A 20,265-nucleotide genomic window follows, 5' to 3' on the forward strand; every position below is an offset into this window, starting at 1 on the left:
ATTTAACACAGTAACATATACTCTGAGATTATCTGAAGTCATGAAGCTGTATCTAAATCTTATTGTTCCAAAAGTTACTTGTGCTTTTTCATTTACTCTTTAGACATTTCTTGGGGATAAGACAAAATTGCAAAATTTGTATTAAGCTTTTTTTCAGTACTGGCACCAATGACAGGAACCACTGATAACGATTCAGAGATAAACCACTATGTTCCAGTGCAGATACAATACAGGCTAGTGTTGTATTAAAAAGAAGAGAGAAAAAAGAAAAACAAAACAAAACAACTGATGATAGTTTAATTGAAAAAAACCAGCCAAACTATATCATGTGGCACAAAACAATTCTTGCTTTAATATTTTTAAAAGATAATTAAGTTTAAATGAAAGAGAAAATACAACATTATCAGATTTTGAAGAACTAATACAACATGTCAGCCCATGTTGTTTTTAATTCTGATGTAGAGAAGATGAATAATACTTTAAAATTCTAATTTTAAGTACTGAAATATGCTGGTAATTAGTAAGGCATACAACAGAGATGAAATATAACCTCAAAGACCAAATGAGAATTTGTACTCTGAAGTCATTTCATCTGTTAATCACTCCAGCTAACTCTACCAGAAGTAAACTTGCTAAAATTATAAACTAATGGAGACCATTAAAAAATTCCAGCTAGAGAATAAAAAAATAAAAAAACCCCAGCACATATCCACAGAAAGAGTCAGGCAGATTTAGGAAAGCAGATTAATACTCCCAAATGACTGAAAAATGCCAGAGTTGCATGCAACATTGAACATACTTTCTACTGCCATTTTCAAAGCCATTTCCCACCTCTTCTGGAAAGCACTACTAATGTTGAACTTTCCGGGACACACCCATAGCTATTGAACCCACTTCTGCTGGGAATCTGAATTGTTCAACAGATTTAGAGGATCCCACTCTGTAATACCCCTAAAAGCATTCATTCTTTTGGCCACCTAGCACTTGAGTTGTTTCAAGCACATTTTTACAAAGCAAAGCCACATCTCGTGAGTTGGGATTTATGACATAAACTAAAATAAAACAAGAAATGAATATTCGTACTTCACATGGTCAGCCAGAGCAACTCTAAATCACCAGTGGTTCACTCTGGATTGCAGATGTAGCCCACATGATGGGTCAACGTGACTTGATCTCACCATAGACTTTGGCTGCATAGACTGACAAATTCATTGTGACTGACAGTGACCACTCCCTTGGCCCTTTCCCCTCTACTTCCATTAACTCACCTATTTCGGGTGAGTTTTCCTTTGCAAAGGACAGGAAAAATCCATTAGCTGTGTAAGGGAGGGGATCTATTTCTCTTTTTTATCTTAGGAGTTGCTGCTGTCTTTTTCAGAGGCATCCTATTCTGGCTGGTTTTGTTCTTGGTCTGTTCAACTGTTGAACAAAGGAGGCCCACACTTCCAGTTTCCCAAAATCTGGATATACTATCTCTCACTATACTTCTCTTCATTTATTGCTCTTTATCTTTAAACAATAAAATCAGTCTTCATTCTTGCTTATTGCATATTAAATGTTCAAGGCCAGGTTGGATGGGGCTTTGAGCAACCTGATCTAGTGGAAGGTGACCTTGCCCATGGTGGGCGTGGGTTTATATCTGTGTGCGGAACTAGATCTTTAAAGGCACTTTCCAACCTATACCATTTTGTGTTTCTATTATGTTGACTGGTGATCAATGTAGTTTCCCCTTGACCATTTAGATGATAAAACTAATTCAAAAGACCCCTGAGTTACACAAAATTATGTTTGTTATAAATTAACAGTGTGCAAAGCTCACCATCATCAAAATAAAGACGCCAGTTTAACCATACACCCTTTTCATTAAATTATTTCCCTCCTCCCCTATCAGCTAGAAGAAAATATTAAATTAAAACAAGATAAACTGTGCATGCAAACTAGTCTGTTACCATCAAACAGCTGGGCTGCTCCAACACTGACAAAGGGGTCACGGTGTGAAAATACACAGCAATTACAGCAATAAAGGAAACAGCTGATAGAGGTTAGGTGGTGGAAACAAGAGGGCAGTCACAACAGAAAGACAAGGTTGGAATGAAGACAGGAGCATGGGAGGAGCAGAGGAAGAGCCTGCCAAAGGCATGGGTCTGGGACACAGAGCTACAGCATGAGGGGGAAGGGAAGAGCCTTAGTGCCAAAACTGTCTAACTCCTCCCATCATCACACTGCATTTTCAGTTTCTTACAACTCAGATGGACTCTATTTAGGCTCTACAGTCATTCAGAAATGACTTCACAGAAATATGCAGCCATTTCTAACATAGAGCCAGAATACGTTTATGGCCACATTACTGAATTTTATTGACTTTTCTATGAAAGGCTGAAATATCTCCTTTATGATTTGGAACAGAGGTTTGAAAATCTGCCTGGGAAGTAAAACTGTAGAAATGCACCTCTACCGTTCTCTTAAAAGCTGCATAAAACTTTGGATGAGTTCTTTGCATTTCAAAAAGCAAATCCTATCTATATCTGCAGATCACTACACTTCACGACTACGGTTCTAAAAGACTCTTCCTTCTACTCAGCATATACCAGCCAGGGGTGAACACAGCTTCCCCTGAAATTGTGGGTTTGGATTGCAGAACACCAGGTAAACCTAGTAAGATTGTCACCTCCGATATTTCAATGCTTACACCTGCTAGGGCTCAGCACTAAAAGAAGAAGTGGCATAAACAACCCACAAGCAACAAGGGCACCAAGGGCACTGTGACTGGAAAAAGAAGACTGGGACAAAGATTGGAAGTGTCAGGGTGCAGAAAAGATGAAGAGGAAAATTTGGAGCAAGAAGGTGGGGAGGACTCACTGAGCAAGAAGACTGAAAATGGAGAAAGGAAACTGAAGTAGTAACAGAAACATATGAAACAACTCAGAGAATGAAAGAGATGGAAGCATGCACTGATTGTGCAAGCAACAAGGGGCTAAAAGTACAGGATGAAGGTAAAGTGAGATCTTAGAAGAGCTAACTAGCCAAATTGTAAAGTAGAAGAAATGGCACAAGCAAAACCAACACTGAGGCCCTGGGAAAGGAAAATGGAAATGAGGACCAAAACATGGATGAAAGCCTGGGGGACTGTGGAGCGGGGCACAGCTACATAGGAGAAGGTACTGTAGAAAAGAACCAAGGTTGGTTCCTAAGTGATGTGGAAGTCCAAAGGGGAGACTCAGACAGGCTAGACAGTAAGCATGGACCAGGCAAGATGTCTGTGGAGTGGAAACTAGGACTAGCCAGAAGAATTAAATCAGAACAAAGCCAAACTCAGAAGAGGTAGGACCTGAAAAATGGCACATCAGTAACAGTGAGCAAAAAGAAGCAAAGAGGCAGAAAGCACAGCTTTTGAATGCCTGGCCACCTTTTAAGAACGGAAACTTCAAGGTAGTGGCTGGACATCACTTACTGATGGGAAGTAGAGAATAAAATCTTTGGTTTTTCCTTTGCTTGCAGGTGCACAACCTTTTGTGTTTGCTTTAGTAAACTGACTTATCTCAACCTACAAGTTGCTTTCCATCTTATTCTCCCTCCTCTGTCCAGCTGAGAAGGGGGAGTGATAAGGTAGCTTGGTGGATACCTGGCATCCAGCCAAGGTCAGCCCACTGCACTGCTGCATACAACATTACCTGAAATAATTCTAGAATTATGGAGCTATAGGTCTATTTTGGTTTCCAGTTGATTTCAATTTATTGTACGTCCTTGAGATCTATAGATTTTTCTCTGAAACATGAAATATACCATTGGCAATACATTATGACTACTTAAGTCATATTCCTTTTTTATTCTCTATAAGCCACAGACAGTGATGCAATTTATTATTAATAATTTAAACTAATTTCCCTCCTCCTGCATCTAGGATAGCCTCGTTCTCTTCTTAACCCTTTCGGTAACATTACTTTTAGCCTGATCTTGAAAGGAAAAAAGAAGTTAACAAAATGTACTATTTGCAAGTCCTTCCTCTAAATCCACACCACATATGCAACTTCTGAACCCACTAACTGGTCAGTATTAACCAAACATATTAAAATCCCTTTAAGTTTTATGAAAATGAAAAGCTGCACAGAGAACAAAATGAGTGTTCCCATTCAGCTCTTGGACAGACAAGGACAATTTGGTTGTCAGCCAGCAGCTGGACTGGTCAACCTGTGAGTAAATACATGGCAGACCCAGTCCTGCTTTCTGGCAGGACAAATAGGGAATGTGACGCCACCATGGACAAAGAGACGATTTTAAAAAAAGAGTGTGACGGTGAGAGGTAATTGGAGGATATGACTGGGTAAGACTAGGGGCAGGAAGAAGTACTGCACTAGGAGTTTCCTAGCAGACACAAAAGTGTGTTGGAGGTACTGATGTGGACAAGTAATGAGGACCCAAGAGACAATCCTGCAGACCAGCCAGTTCCACTAATGTGAGACTGCTTATGGTATGGCCCACCATATCACACTCTTATCAACATGTCCTAAGTGCCACCATCTGAGGCAGTTGGGCTGGCCTGCCCTTCCTTCCACAGGGAAGAAAAGAGGCGACTGGCAATTGTCAGAGGCAAAACCAACTCAGCTACATTGCTGGAGAGCAGAGAAGTAAAGGCAACACCACGAGCCTGTCCCTGCAAACTCCCCTTAGTCTAAGTGACATCTTGGCTGCAAAGCAGCTAGTGGGGGATAGACACAGGCAGAGCATCTTGCCTTCCTTCCACTCATTTTCCATAAACATCAATCATAACTGTATCCAAGTATCATACCCTGGATATTTCAGTGATTAATCTGACACTTACCACTACAGCTTTAATGATATCCTTTATTGTAGAGGTGTCACAACAGGGCACAATGCACTGTTATGTGGAGTTGCATGAGCCACCTCTAAGCAAGTTATTACAATTAGGAGCAGTACAGCTGCATTAACACAGCACTGCCCAAACTAGGTTAGTTAGCATAGGTTCCTTTGTGCTGTACTAAACTGTGCCATGTAAATGTATCCCAAAGGGGGAACAGCACAATGTCTGTTGAGTGACTACTGTATATAAATAACAAATAGGACTGCTATCCATTGATGGGCCTAATCATTTGTATTTCTAAACTTAATTTTCATCCTCCCACAACCCAGGTTCCCTGGTTTTATCAGAACATCCTGCTTGCATTCAAATCTTTGTTACAATGAGCTTAATAGCCAGACATACAGCTGTACCACTAGTCTCGTATAGCAAGATCTATTCCACAGATCTCTGACTTCTACCAATAGCCAACACTGATACTGAATGAACTCTCATGAACAAAGCTATGTTTTCTTAATAATAACAGTTGTATAAACATAAGGTCTTCTCAGTTAAAGGGAAACTAACATCAAAAAGCAGTAAAACATGGAACCCTAAACCCTTCTTTCTTTGAAGAAACACCTTTGAAGCGAGGTGTTTCTAGTTATGGGTGAATGAAATGAGAATTCAGCTGCAACAAACGGACATCCAGTCTGTATGAAAGACTAATTAGATCCATCTGAGAAGCTGTGTCTAAAACTGCTTCATATATTTCAAAGGAAAGCTCTTCTAGTCTATCTTTTGAGAAGACTACATCAAAACATTTAGTCACAGCTGACGCACATCTATCCACTACAGCAGCATTATTTTTCATAAGCCATAAAAAAAGCTACATTTAAGTAATGTTAACAGTCTGGCTTACTTAAAAATTAAAGTAAATGGAGGGAAAAAAGTGGCAAAGAAATTTAGAGCTAAGAAAGCAATTCAAAGCAGCAACGACCTTATAGTTCCCCCTGATGTCAAAGCATCATGAGATCCCAAAGTAGAGTCTTATACTGAATATTAAATGTGCTGAGATTTGCTTAGAGAACAGAATTAAAGATGAAGCACCATCCAGGAGCGGCAGAGTTAACTACAGTTTTTGAGGTAATAAGCCAGGCTCTTATCTTAGCATTCTTTTAAATGTAACTATTGCTACTGCCAAACAATGGTTTTGGCTCCTCCAAAGGAGGAGCTCACATTTTTTAATCTATTCATTATACAAAATTTGGAGAAAGGGGTTGGGAACCTGGAAGGGCTTTTAGAGGTAGGAAGGAGTTGGTTGGGTTTTTATTTTTTTTGTTAGATGCAAAACCAATGGTAAAGAGAAGCATATAAGTGATGTTCACGTAAGCACTGTTTTTAGAAACTAAAAAATCATTATATGAGTACTGTGGTGCAGCTTCTCAATTGTGGCACACACATGAACTGAAGCGACAGCTGTGCCTCAAGGAGTTTTCGGTCTTACACCAGAAGACCACAGGAGGACTGGAAGGATGGCAGGAAACATTTAATGCTGTTATACCAGAAACAAGACTTTTTGAAGAAAGAAAATTGTATGTTATTAATCTGTATTGTTAGAGATTTAATTTATATTTCTGTTCACTGGAAATCCTGGAACTTGGATCATGACCCATGGCAGAACATAGTCTCCATTTTCATAACACAGGAATTCATCCTATGAAGCCACGTGTGGGGGTAAAACTTTTCATGAGGTAATTTAGAATTAGTCATTGTAAAAACCTATCCCCTTCTCTGCCTTCTAACTTTCTATCTTTTAAAACAATGAAGTCTGATTCTTACACAAAGAAAATAAACATCCAAACTGACCACGCCCACTTTTAAAATATTTTGCATTTTAGCAATTCAGACCTTTCATTTCATTTTCTTTTTAAAAATTTCTTGTAGGCTACATACTAGTGCCAGACCATATGTTTCTGTGAATTTTGTAGCAGAACAACAAATCTCCAAAAACTACTATGACCAAGCTATTCGCTGCCCTGACATAGAGGGGAGAGCATATTTAAAGCTACAAAATGAATGCATTACTTTTCATGTAATTTTTAATTCCCAACCTTGAAGGTATTTTTTCTATATGCTTATGGAGTACTGTGTAAATAAATTAATTTGAGACACAGAAACCCACACCGACAATCTCTCTTTACAAATCAAATATGTACCATCATATACTTATTGCTAAACCTGAACAATCCAGGTATACTCTGCCTCTCTTTGCTTAGTGCACAAGCACACCTAATACAAGTACAAACAAATAATATCTATTTATCTAAGTATTTTTACTTCTATCTTATCTAACATCTCCCAGTATCTAAATTCTCTGAGACACTCAATGCAGCACAGTGGAAATTCATACCAGAAACACTGAGTTCACAACAAGATACTGAGGCCAAGGCCACTTTGATTTAAAAAACACAATGTCAGCAGTCACAGAAACGTAGCAATTAAAGCTCTTGCCCACACAGTCAAAACTGAGGGATCTCTCCTCAGACTGAAGGATTCAAGTACACAGTGCTTGCCTCCCAGGAGAAACCGTCCCCACCCCATCAGGATAGGACGGGTCACCCTCCACCCTTCCAGGAAATCTGTCACTACAGAAAAAGGAATGCAGGACCTGTAAAGCCACAGAGTCCATCAACAAGCAGGAGCACTACTATGGCCAGTGACAATGGTAATGCTTTGCAAGGGTGGAAATGCTGGGTTATGGTCTCAGCACAGAGGCAGATTATCCATACCGCATTAAAGTGACATTCTACAAAACACGCAAGTCTTACGAACAGAAAAGGCTCCAGATTCAAACCCGAATTAGAAGAGTCAAAGTAAGTACACAACCTCTAGAACAGCAGTTTCTACACGTGTACAATCTATAGAACTCTGCACATGTACTGCAATGAAGAGTTTGTGTGCTACTCTGCAAGCAAAATGTAAACCCCATGGAAAAAGGCAGGAAAAGTCTTCTGCTTACAGCTGTAAGGATTATCTAGCTGAGCTGTAAGGATTATCTAACTGATCCGCCCCCTGCCCTAGTGGCTTTACACATACACTTTCTCTTCATTCAAACTAATACTTGGACATGGGAATAACAAATATATTTTAATTCAAACATATAACATACGTAACTACATATATATATTTACAACTAGTCTAACCAGAAAATCTGCATTTACTGCTTCTGGAGATATATGTTAATTTGTATCTCAACTGGCTGCCCCTCTTATTGTTTTAATTCCTACAGGTATTTGCTTTTCATTCCTATTAAGCCAGCACTCATATTTCTTTCATATGACCAATTAGTTATTATGTGCCTAAAGCATACCAAAAATGTAAAATACTAGTAAAATACTGGTATTTTATTGATTCTTTTAAAAAGGTTATTAATTTTATAGGGATTGGGCTGGGCAATGTTATTCTTCTATATAGACTACTATAAGACAGAACTTAATACACACTTAATGACTATCCTGCTCCACTCACATTTGTGTTTAAGGAATTAAATGTGGTCTAAGTTTGCTTACAGCAACTTCCTATATCATTGCTCTGATTTTACATTATACTGCTCCTTGTTACACGTGATGTTTCGCATACTTCAGTTTGATTTTTGGGTGGTATTTCTTCCTAAGCATTTTTTTCCTCCCCCCCAGAAGAGAATGTACAAAACAATAAAAATATTTCCTGAAGTAATTTCGAAATCCACTTACCCCTCAATCATGAAATTTATAGCAAATGAATAAAAGCAAAGCTCTCCTAATTAAATGCTTATTATATTTTAATTTGAAGTCAAAGCTTAACCATAACTAGGTATACATGAATTCATTAACTAAATTAAACCATTCAAACTACTTACCTACTCTATACTGATCATACAGGATGTATTCAAAAAACGATGACAGTAATTAATGCCTTAGATTTTATTTTATGCTCTCATTTTGTACTATATATTTTCCCTTGGAAATATTAAGAGGTACACAGGTCAATTTTCCACCTACATAGGTATCTAATAAATTATTTATTTCTCAAGAAAAAGACAGGGGGAAAACATTGGGTTTTTCCTAATCATTATTAAAACATTTATTAATCAAATTTCTCACTGGACTGAACAAGGTTCACAAATTTTTCATAGAAATTTCATGTCTGTACTACACTTATCTGTTCTTAACTTTGGATTTAGGATGTGATCTGAGGTTTTGTGAAACTGGTAGCCCATTCTAGTAGCAATCTGAATAAAGGAATTTAGCTTTCTCTACTCCTCTTATTCAGCATTTGACCTATACAGGTCCCTCTGGAAATATATCAAATTTCCATGTGCTCAAAGTAACTTCTGAACTATTTCACCTTATGCTTTTTCTTTCCCCCCCCCTCAAAAATAAACAACTTCAATGATAAGAAGCTACTTTATAACTGAAAACATCTGGAAATTCTTTGTCAACTAAACAGATGAGAAGATGAGGCTAAGTGGTCTGGGAAGGTATGCATCCACTACTGAGATGAAGAACCCTAACAGAAAGGATCGTTTTCAAGCATGAAAAAGCACAGTAACAACGACTACTTGCAGAGAAATCATGCAAATCAGCAACAAAGAATTCTCAAGACAGGATTGTCATACCATAGCAAATAATCAGAAAATGGATGATTGTAGCAAAAATGTTTTCAAGAACTGTATTTATTGCACAGAATGCAGCTACAAATTCCTCACTGAACAAAAACAGGTTGCAAAGAGGGTTGGAACCAGATGATCTTTAAGGTCCCTTCCAACTCAAACCATTCTATGAATAAGCAACAATGTCACCATCACATGGAACCAGACCATCCTTGGTGACTGACATGTCTTTGAAGGGTCAATTTAATATGCTCCAGGGAAACCACACATCTACCAGGTTTGCTCAATATTTGTAGGTTCCCACTTGCTTTTGTCTCTCCCACACTTCAGTACTCTGCAGAACATTCAGGCTTGGTAAAGAAAAACAGACTCCAACCTTCATCAGCAAAACTCAATCAAGTCTTCGTATTAATGAACTCACAAAATAGACACATTTGATAGTCACACGGGCAACTGAAAATGGCAAGATGGAAAAGACTCCTGTTTGTAACTGACCTAAAGATTCCACAGTTTGGTGGTGGGATGCTTCTGGACTGCATATTGCTGTTTTGCATTAGTCTCTTGTAAAGGAGAGTAGTCTTCCTTCAAATTCTATTTCAGCAGTAATCTTGATACTAAAATCTTTAATTCATATCATGAGAGGAAAAATTTTAAGCACATGAAGAACACAAACCAAAGCCCAGAATCTGACCTCCAAAGAGCTCCAAAGAGCAAGTATGACAAACAGTTAGCTTAAAGGCTCTTCTAGCAATTAAAATATAGAAGAAAAAAGAATTACATTCACATTAATTTAGTTGGCACATTCTTTGTACGCAAGCAAGCAGGTCTCATGAAAGTTGCTAAACTTTAATTCTCAAGTCAGGTCATTAGACTCTTCTAATTGCAAAAGCATGTGTTATGTTGACAGGGTATCCCCAAAAACAACTGTCAAACTGAAAATTCTAGTACAGAAATTTCATACAAATTTAAGTACTAGCCTATATGTTGCTGGCTTCAGAATAAAAACAGAGCTACTTCTATTTTAAAAGAAAAAATATCAAATTAGGATTCACAGAAGTTTTTAACCTCTTCTGGAATCTCAAAAATTAATATTTTTGTCTGCACTGCTTCAGGAAAATAGCATTGCTCACTCCTGACCACTTGTTTTTTATATCCTTCAGTTTGGGAAAGCAAGCCTGCTCAAGTGGCCTAAAGCCAGCCCCCATCAAGGACTTGTTAAAAATAAAATGGTTAAAAACAGATGGTTACAAAATTCAAAATTCTGAAAAATAAAGAGCAGCAAAGAGCAGTTAACACTGCACAATTCATTAACAATCTCATGATAAAAGTAGAAAACCACAGATGATCCACAGACCGAAATGCTGACGAATGATCCGCTCGAAACAGCGGGAATCATGGAGAGGCCTGCTGCTCACACCCCCTGCACAGAGCGCCAAGCACTGCACACTGTGAGGTGGTGAGGTTTCAACTGGCAAGAGTAGAAGAGTTACAGAAAAAAAGAAAAGAGTCACTGTTGGAAGAGTCCCTGTGGTAAACAAAGTAAATCAGGATGTGAATGCTGCTGCCGCAAAGCACAGTTTGCAGCAGGAGTAAACTTCTGAAGGGGAATGTGAAGGTGGCCCTCCTACTGGGCTATCTAACTGCACCACATATTCAGCTATCTTTGTCTCAAGCCACAAGGGGACACAACTCACAAAGGCAGGAGCCCGCATCACACCAACTTAATAGCAAAAAGTAAACGCAGAAGTTCAAAAAGTGAGGCTTGTGTTTCTGACAGCAAAGTTAATAAAGCAAGCTTTGAATTTCCCCCTTTTTTTTCCTGATGGTGTCTTATACCACCTGATCAGAAACAAGATTTCTCATTCCTAGTCTTGACTTTTCCTTCTTTGAAGTTTTAAGGCAGTTGTTTTTCCTTTGTAAAGCTTTGAATAATAATTCAGATTTTTGACAGTGCTGTATTTACTATACACTCTTGTCTGCAGCACAATCACAGGAGAACACAAGCAAAAATAAAATTATTAAAAAAGAATAACATGTCCTCTGCTATTTATCCTGTAACAATGAAAATAAGTGTAACTCTAAACAACCCTGGTATTCAAAAACAGTTGTATGCTTTTTACAAACCCAAGCTTTGGAGCAAATTTTAATACACTATACCTAGAGGTTTAAGTGAGACAGACTTCTGGTTATTGTGCAATCCACCTACTGTGATTTATTTCACCATCTAAAGAATTTTCTAGATGCAAATAAACAAGGAATTATCTCTCCCCAAGTCTACAGGTTCGGTAAGGGTAGAATTAAAATGTAAAAGTTGCTGCTGCAAATCCCTCTGGCCCAGGCTTCGGGTATGCAGTCTTCCCACCCGGCACCCCTACTTTCTCCCTAATGCTTAGGCACCCCTTCATCTGTGACAGGGGTGCTCAGCTCCTCACGGGTGCTCCTGCCTCCTGGCCTAGCAGTAGATGGTAACAGCAGTAACATCCTGCAAGGACACAAGAAGGTACTTTCACATTTGTTATTGTTTGAATAATAAACCAAAGGATCAGAAATCAGACTCCATATATGGCTTGTTAAACTGGGTTTATACCAGCTGTAATTCTCATACTGCTCCAAGACATCACAAATATTTAGCAGTTCCACATAAACTGAGAGACAGGTTTGGACTGTGGTATAGGTCAGAACTATTTTCTCTATGTTAAAATGATAAGCCAGCAGTAATAGCATTACATATTCAGCATCCCTTCTCAGAGTTCACACCTCCTGAGAAACTCCGTGCAGTTTACAACTCTAAGAAGTGGAACATAGGAATAACTCATATGCAAGCTTGTGTGTTCAGTTACCTGCACAATCCACAGAGTCAAAAGCACAAAAAGATGCTTAGGCCTCCTCTGTCTGTAAACTTTCCTCAGTCCAATTTAAAGATCTATCTCTTGAATTATGTAAGCAAGTTTAAGCAAGAGCCTAGGTAACTAAATGCAACTCAAATCTCTCAAAAAACACGTGTGCACATATGCACACAGATGCATGCTTGTGTAATTAGCTGTGCTAAACAAAGCTCCTAGTTTGGGGAGGGCCAGCTATGGGGATTAGATTTCTGAGCTCACAGTAGCAAGGGCCTGTGCAACACTCACAGTGCCCAGCAGCCACCCTGTATCACCCTCACAGGAGGCGGCAGCTCCGAACTGACTGCTGTTAGACAGCAATGCTGCATCAAAAAGGTGGAAAGGCCGAGGGCAATGACTGCTCCTGGAAGGGCACAAACCAGTGCCAATCCAACTCTAAACTGGTCTGACATCTGGCACAGGTGTTTTGTTTTTTGAACGGGTTGTATCCAAGTTCACAGGATGCCTGTTAGGAGCATTATATAAACTCAATTCAGGAAAAAGCTGACATTGCAGACATGGCCTTTGCTTCTGAAGCAACATTCCACAAGTAGGGCAAGCGTCACTGCCATGGAACAACACTGTATATCAGGCACTGAGTAAACAGTTGCTCAAGACCTCCTAGAATTCTTTCCAAAAGAAAAGTCTCACATTCATCATGAGTATATGTAAAATGTAGCATGATGGAAGTACAGGTAGTATGAAAAAGGATATTAGTTAGGCATCTTCTTGCCCCAGTTAGGCCAACAAAACAATTTTTTAAAAAAGCTAAGTTATCATGATCTCAACTTACATAAGCAAAAATAACCGCCTAAAAAGGTGACCAGTTTCAACTGAAAATTATGTCTTCTACATTTAAATCTCAGTAGAGCAAAGCAAAAGTGAATCACCGAGACAATACTGTTTTCATTACACGAAATAAATATTTAAATACCTTTTTTCAAAGAAATCTCATTATTCTGAATGCAACATAGGTGTGAACATTGTGACTATAAAATATGTCATGGAGCAGATGTTGCAGAAAAGTTTCTCCACTGAACACATGCAAAAAAAGTAAAGAGCTATCAGAGGTAAACTAGAAGACTTCTGGGATTCCTCACAGTCCTAGATTTCCAATGACTAAGAAAAATTGACTTCTTTAGGCCCTTTTGAAACCTTTTGCCCAAAAATCAAATACAAGAGTCAACTGCCTATTTAAAAAAAATAAATCTCATTTTGGTTGTGGATTTACCATTATCAGACATAAAAAGTAGTTCTCTATAAATTTACCTTCCCAATACTTCAACCAGCTTGTGCCTTGGCTTTATTCTGCTGAACAGCTGAACTACTGAACATTGCATTAATACTCTTCTACTGGGCATTTCACTATGACCACATACAGTTCTACTACTGAGGTATTGAATAATGCCATTCCAGTACAATTACTTATTCAAATTGCTTGGTTCTTTGATTTGCTTTTTTTAAACCACTAGCTTATGGTAATGCAATTTTTGATGACATTGCATTTATTTTCTTGCTCTCATATATCCACAGTGGAGCATAAGATGTTACTTCTAAACAAGACACTGAACAGGGTCATTATTTAGAAAACTAATTTAATAAACAAGCAGATACAAAAGTGTTCCACAGGCATGAACAGAGAAAAAACTTATTACACTAGCACTATTTAACTAACAGTTTTGTTTTGTAATTCACAGCAATGCCTACTAACATCTGTGTCTGGTCACCAAAGAGACAGAGAATTTTAGCAGCTGTCAAGGGTAATATACGTTGACTCACTGCATTGAATTTCTTAGAAAATGAGCAGAACTTACAGAAAATGATGAGCCATCCTTTGAAACTGCAACTGGGTAAATTCCATCTCCTAGACGCACAGAGAGCTCCCAGCTCCTTCTCTTTGATTTAGCAATAGGAATTCTAAAAAAGAAATAGGCAGAAGAGTAATTTTTAACAGAGATTTCATGCTTCTCCCATTTTAACCAGAAGCACTTGCCTCACAGGATGGTCAAGAAGGATATAAAATACCATTAATCTATAGACACAGTTGGAGAGCATACTTGAAAAAAATATACTAAATACATTTCTTCTGTCAAACAGCATATAAGGAGAAATTACACTCTTACTTTCTTTCTAGATTTGCCTTGACACACTGGGTATGCTGATAAAGTTATAGGAGGCCCTTTAAAACAGCCAGCATTTGCTGCAGAATTAGCTCAAACAGGATGAAAAACAGATGAGAAAGTGGGTTGGCAGGAGAATAGCAACAGTGATAGATGGAGCAGTCTTCTTAAGGGTAAAATGTAATCACTATTTCTTTCCTCTAATTCTCAGTAAACCTTAATTAAAAGCCAATTACAGACAAAAGATTTAGCCAAACAAGTAATAAAGTAATTTAATACTTAATATACATTTTAAAGTATCTCATCCACAGAACCCTTCAAGCATACTGAAAAAATAATGATGTATCATCACAGACCACATGCAGGATAATACCTATTCCCACAGCATTCTGTGGCTGTACCAGTTATCAACTAATACAAGAAACCTGAATCTTTTCAACTTTAGCTTAAAGAAGCACACATCTGGCAGTCAAGAAATGAGACCCAAGTCTTCATTCTTGGAAATTCAGAGTGAAGCAAGCAATTTTCAGTTATTTTATTTAAATGTATATTTGTTTTCTGTTTCCTCATCCTAGCTTTTCCTCTCTTCCACTTTGCCATAAGAACTGGTGTCCAAAGGTATGCTACAACTTTTCTGATGAGTGGTCACCATATAATACCATCAGCAAGCATCATATATCCTAAAGAGAAGATGGGAAGGTGGAATTTAAGCTCTGATCAAACAAATACATGTTATTTTGGTATAGCTTTTTTTAAACACCGACTCTTACACATGTTTAGATTTTACTGAAAGTAATCAACAGGGATAAGTTCATCAGTTTTAGGTCTCTTCTAAGGATCATTTCTGCTATAATATTCATCTACTGTATATTTTAGAGCTTACTACCCCATTTTATTGCAGCCTTCAGAGTCTTAAAACTTGCAAACACATCTTTCTGTGTTATGTTACATGCATCCTCCTGAGGATTCAGGTGCCCAGTGAACCACATCTCCCCAAACAGAGTGCTCAAGTTCCCTGTAGAATCAACAGGGAGAAGCACCTGTGAGGCCTCCAGAAGCCAGAGAAGGGGAAATTATCTCCCAAAGCCAAGGAAAACACATTGACTTGCTAATAATTTCAACAATTATTTTAAGAGGGTTGGATTTTTAGACACCTGAAACTTAAGCAAGTACACGTTCAAGTAAACTAATCAGGCAAAGAGATTCCAAAAATTGTGCCTTTCGATGTGCCTGAAAAGGGGAAATGGAAACACTAAATATATCAGACACAAATAGATCCATACTTATCCTTGGTTACTCCTGGATCCAAGCCAAGTAAGGCCTAAACCAGATTTCACCTCTATCACTACCCAAAAAGTTCACAAAAACAAATATTGAAAATAACCTATTCCCATACTAATGATGCCAAGTGTTACCTTTCACATTTAATATACTGGCAATTGTCGAAACAACAAATCTGAGGCATTATCTATGGTTTATTGGGTGCAATGTCATTTCTCAGCACCTCATACTGAAATTCCTGTATGTCACCAAGACATTTAGACTGGCTGATAGGAAGCACGTTAGACACAGGAGTTCCTGAAGAAGAGGAAGAGGAATTTCCTGCACAGGTAGCAGGCAGCAAGCTGAAAGATGTTTTCATTGCACTTCCTGGTATCATACTGGTGCACCAGTAAGTAGGAATGCAGCAAGGTTTTGCCAGCACCTGTTTAAATTCTCCACGGCACTCCACTGCAACAACCAACAGGACTTAGTGGCTTATAGCAACTTTATATTTCTTGTACAAGAGATAAGACCTCATCTCACACCCAGTTTAGAAGATCTGCTTCACTGGTGGCATGAGATTCCTTATAGCCTTGCTGGCACGGCCCTGCTTCATATTGCATTTGACTGGAAGTGACCTCATGAATCTGGCTGCTGGCCATCAAAGGAAAGACAGTCTTGTTCTCCAGCAGGGATTATTTTTGTTCAGTCCTGTCTTGCTGAGCTTTGTCAAGTGTATCTCCAAACAGGATGCACGCCTCTTGAAAGGCATGACTATGATCACTGCTTAGCCTGGGTTTCAAACAGCCACATAATTCCTCTCTCTGCAACACCGGTGGCCAGGAGGGCAAGGTCCAGAGCTGCATCTAACACCAAATACACAGCAAGTTGTACTTCCCTCCTGGAATTGCTAGATCCATTTGTACAGGGACATTTTTCAGCTTTGCTGATCAGCTTTGCCTATGTCTTTGTAAGTGTAATTTAAACTGGCTAGGACAGATACTTATATTAGCTGGTGACAATCCTACTTTTTCTTTGTTAAATCCAATTCCTCTCAAATAAATTATTTTGTAGTAGACTCCATTTTGATGGGATCTGGGGAGGAGGGGAGGTTCCTATAAGTAAGAATCTTAAAATCCAAAATTAAGAATCAATATTTAAGTTTCTTAGATATGAAAAGGAAGTCGTTCAAGTCTGTGAACTACTTTAGAAATGCAGAAGCTTCTGTCAGGCTAAGAAAGGGGCCTTCTGGTGGAGGGCTTTTTGTTGTTTTGTGGTGGGTTATTTTTAATGTCTGAGAAGTCCTAGGGCTTGGGAAATTACCTTTGTTCTTGTCTAGGGTTGCTTCCTTAGCTGAGAACTCTTCTAACTCCTCCACAGGGAAAACATCTGAACTCTGAATATATTTCACACTAGTTCACAGAAAACTCCTCAAACTTCTGGTTGTTTTCAAAAATGTAGAACTTTTAAAATTCTACATATTGGGCTGAAATGTGACATATTCTGTTTACAGCAAAAAGCCCACCAAAACTACTGCAAATAAAAATAACGTAATTTTTGCCATCATAAAAGACAAAAAAAGGTAAGGCACTTCTGCTCCAACCCTAGGTTCAGAATCCACACAGTATGTCTTTCACAGCGTTCAACATGCCCTCCCTTTTTTCTCCCAGTTTGGGCAAATGACACATCATCCAAAAAATTACTTTATTCACACATAAAGATCACCGGTTGCAGGAAGAAATACACGTTACGCAGCAAGATGAGTGCCAGGTGAATGGGAAGCAAGACCATGGAGAACTGTGCACTGCTGTCCCTTGCCAGGAGCACTGCACACAAAGGGACAGAGAGAGCAAAGGCAGCACTGCAGCCACAACAACAGGAGATGGGTGGAGAAGGGTGTTATAACTCCTTCCATACAAAATGGGCGGTTCTGAACTACTCTACTGCAAATTGCCTTCTAAAGGGAAGTATCACAAGCAATAGGAGCCCAGATGAGGAGTACAGTGATGGCTTGGCTTTAAGTCATAAAGGCTGTACTCCAAAGCACTGAAGTTACAAAAACTTGTAAACAGTGCAACAAGAAAAACAGCACCGTTTTAATGATTAGTTATTTATTTTCAACCCCTATCACTGTTTGTTCAACTAGAGATAATGTCATGGTTCCATAAATTATTTCATACGTTACACAGCGTATTATGTCCCTTTTACCCCCAACTGCCATGTGCAAGACTGGGAGATCCCTTTATAATAACGCAGAAATCATAGCTCTGGCTTTCTTTGCAAGTTTTCAGTGAGGAAAGCAGACAACTGCTAAAAATTTTAGATCAACACACACTTACCGTGCTTATGGAAAACAGCCACTAATTAAACTATTCTAGTCAAAAACAAGTAATGAAAGAAAACAACTCAAATAATAACTCTGCCCTGGCCATTGTGATTGTCACCAACCAATTGGATAGAAGGAACTCCATAAAAACTACAATTTTCTGCAGTTTGTGACAAATAAACTCCCCTCTCCTGATTACCGCTGATGATGTAATGAGCTATGATAAAAGTCACCAGCTCCTAAAGGGTCAGAAAATTGCATATAGATTTTTTCACCTCCAATTCAAAATATGTGTTCTAATGCTGAGGGGAAAAACACTTACAAATTCTCTCTACTTCTGATATTTTTGCTGCATAATACTTTACATAAACAGAGAAATCTCAAACTACCATAACAAATCCTCCCGTTATGAAAGATTATAAGTGCTTGAAAACCACATTATATGACACTCTATAAAGCTGTTTTTCAATTGTGCAATTACCTATTCAGCAGTTAAATAAAAGTGAAATATTGACTTAAAACAATGTTAATGGTCAAAGAATCATTAAGAAATCCTTCATCATAACTTTCACAGCAGGTGGCCTGTAAAATGATCAAGAATAATGTGCTGGATTCTGTAGCCACCAAGGTCAGTTTCTGCATACAAATCTTGCAGGGGGAGAAAAAAAGACCTTCAGAAAGTGGGCCATTCATCTGAACCAAGTTCAGAGAATTTCCAGCACTGTGAAAAGATATGTTATGCAAGCACATAGATGTATTCAGTGGGGGTAGACTGAACCAGCTACATGGAGACTACAAAGGAGCCCTCCCATGGCTCATGAATAAGTCGAGGAAATGATCAGAAAAAAATGCAGAGATGTTTAGACAGATGGCCCACTTAAAATGCCTGGGACAGGGCATAAGCAATTTTAATGAAACTTTAGATCTACCATATAAAATGTTTCTTATTTTCCCTGCCCTTCCCCATAGCCCTCCCCCCAAGGAAAAAAAAAAAATCAAGAAAGGCAAATAGAAATTTAACAACTCAAACAAGAGCCTATCTTGTGATGTAAAAAAAAGGGAAAAAGGATCGTAAATTTCACACTTTTGAGCATTATTGGTTTAATAAGTTCATATACAAAGAAATATCCTTCACAGAACCTTCAACTATCAGATGAATATAAAAGCAGGGAATGGATAGATTAAAAGAATTCTAAACAGAAGTGTACTGCCAAACAAAACACAAATCTAAGCTTTAGTATCTGAGTACTTTCAACACTTTCCAACATAAAAGTTCATCGTCACACAGAAAAGATAAAAGCAGCACTTTCACAGGATTATTTTAAGAACCAAAAATTATGTGAAAGGAACCTAAGAATCTAGGTATATTTTATTCAGCAATTTGAAGTATTTTCTATATCTATTCACACCCATTCTCTACATATATTCAGATTGATTCATGTATACATATCATGTGCACTTTTACATAAAAATAGGTTTTCCTTCTTCCTACTTTATATGTGCATATGTATACATATACCCCTTTCACTGTGAATATGAAAATATACCATCATTAGACTAAATTATAGTTCTGCATATGTCATACAAAATAATAACCTCTCCTAGCCTGTGTGCCAGCTGATCAGACAAAGGCTGAAAGAATTACTCAATGGTTATGTCAAAAAGGTTTTACATTACATTTTCTTACATATCACATTTAGATCAATAACAAATATGCACATTTATAGCCACATATTCTATTTGAATAGTGACCACAGGAAAAAAATTAAATTACATGGAAGGTAAACTATAAAATAAAAAGTGCTGCTTTAAAAGGATGCTATGGAGTGCACCGTGCTTTGATTCAAAACGGTGTGCATCTGGATGCTCCCTTTTCCTTTAACAGAAGCTTTTTGAGCCATCTGCATTGACATATAAGAGACCTCAATCCAGCGCCCAACGAAAACCTCCAGTGCCTTTACTAGTGAACCCCAGATCAAAGCTAAAGAAACAGCTAAGCTAGATCTTATAAATCTAGAGTCAATTTAACTACCCAGATCATCATTTAACCAAAAAGTAACCCTGCAGACGTGATCACTGACTAACTCTCTTCCACTCTGAAGGTCTCTAAGCAAGCAGGGGTTGGGTCCTGTAAAGAGAGACACCCTAACCCAAATGCTTTGCAGCCAGCATCCTCAGCAGCCTGGCAGGGGGAAGGAACTAGAGGCTTCTCTGACAAAGCTGTC

At 38.3% G+C, this 20,265-nt stretch overlaps 1 protein-coding gene across 2 annotated transcripts in view; it reads right to left on the minus strand.

The window, feature by feature from the left end:
* PCCA (propionyl-CoA carboxylase subunit alpha) overlaps window positions 1-20,265 on the minus strand; it is a 278,565-nt gene that overhangs the window by 97,955 nt on the left and 160,345 nt on the right. For both annotated transcript variants that reach the window (XM_051780610.1, XM_051780611.1), the window contains exon 19: window positions 14,146-14,248. In XM_051780610.1, coding sequence (XP_051636570.1) covers window positions 14,146-14,248 — 103 coding nt within the window. The remainder of the gene's footprint in view (window positions 1-14,145; window positions 14,249-20,265) is intronic.

Source organism: Manacus candei, unplaced genomic scaffold, assembly GCF_025592945.1.
Source record: "Manacus candei isolate 608988 ecotype Guabito, Panama unplaced genomic scaffold, ASM2559294v1 h1tg000014l, whole genome shotgun sequence".
NCBI classification, from domain to species: Eukaryota; Metazoa; Chordata; class Aves; order Passeriformes; family Pipridae; genus Manacus; species Manacus candei.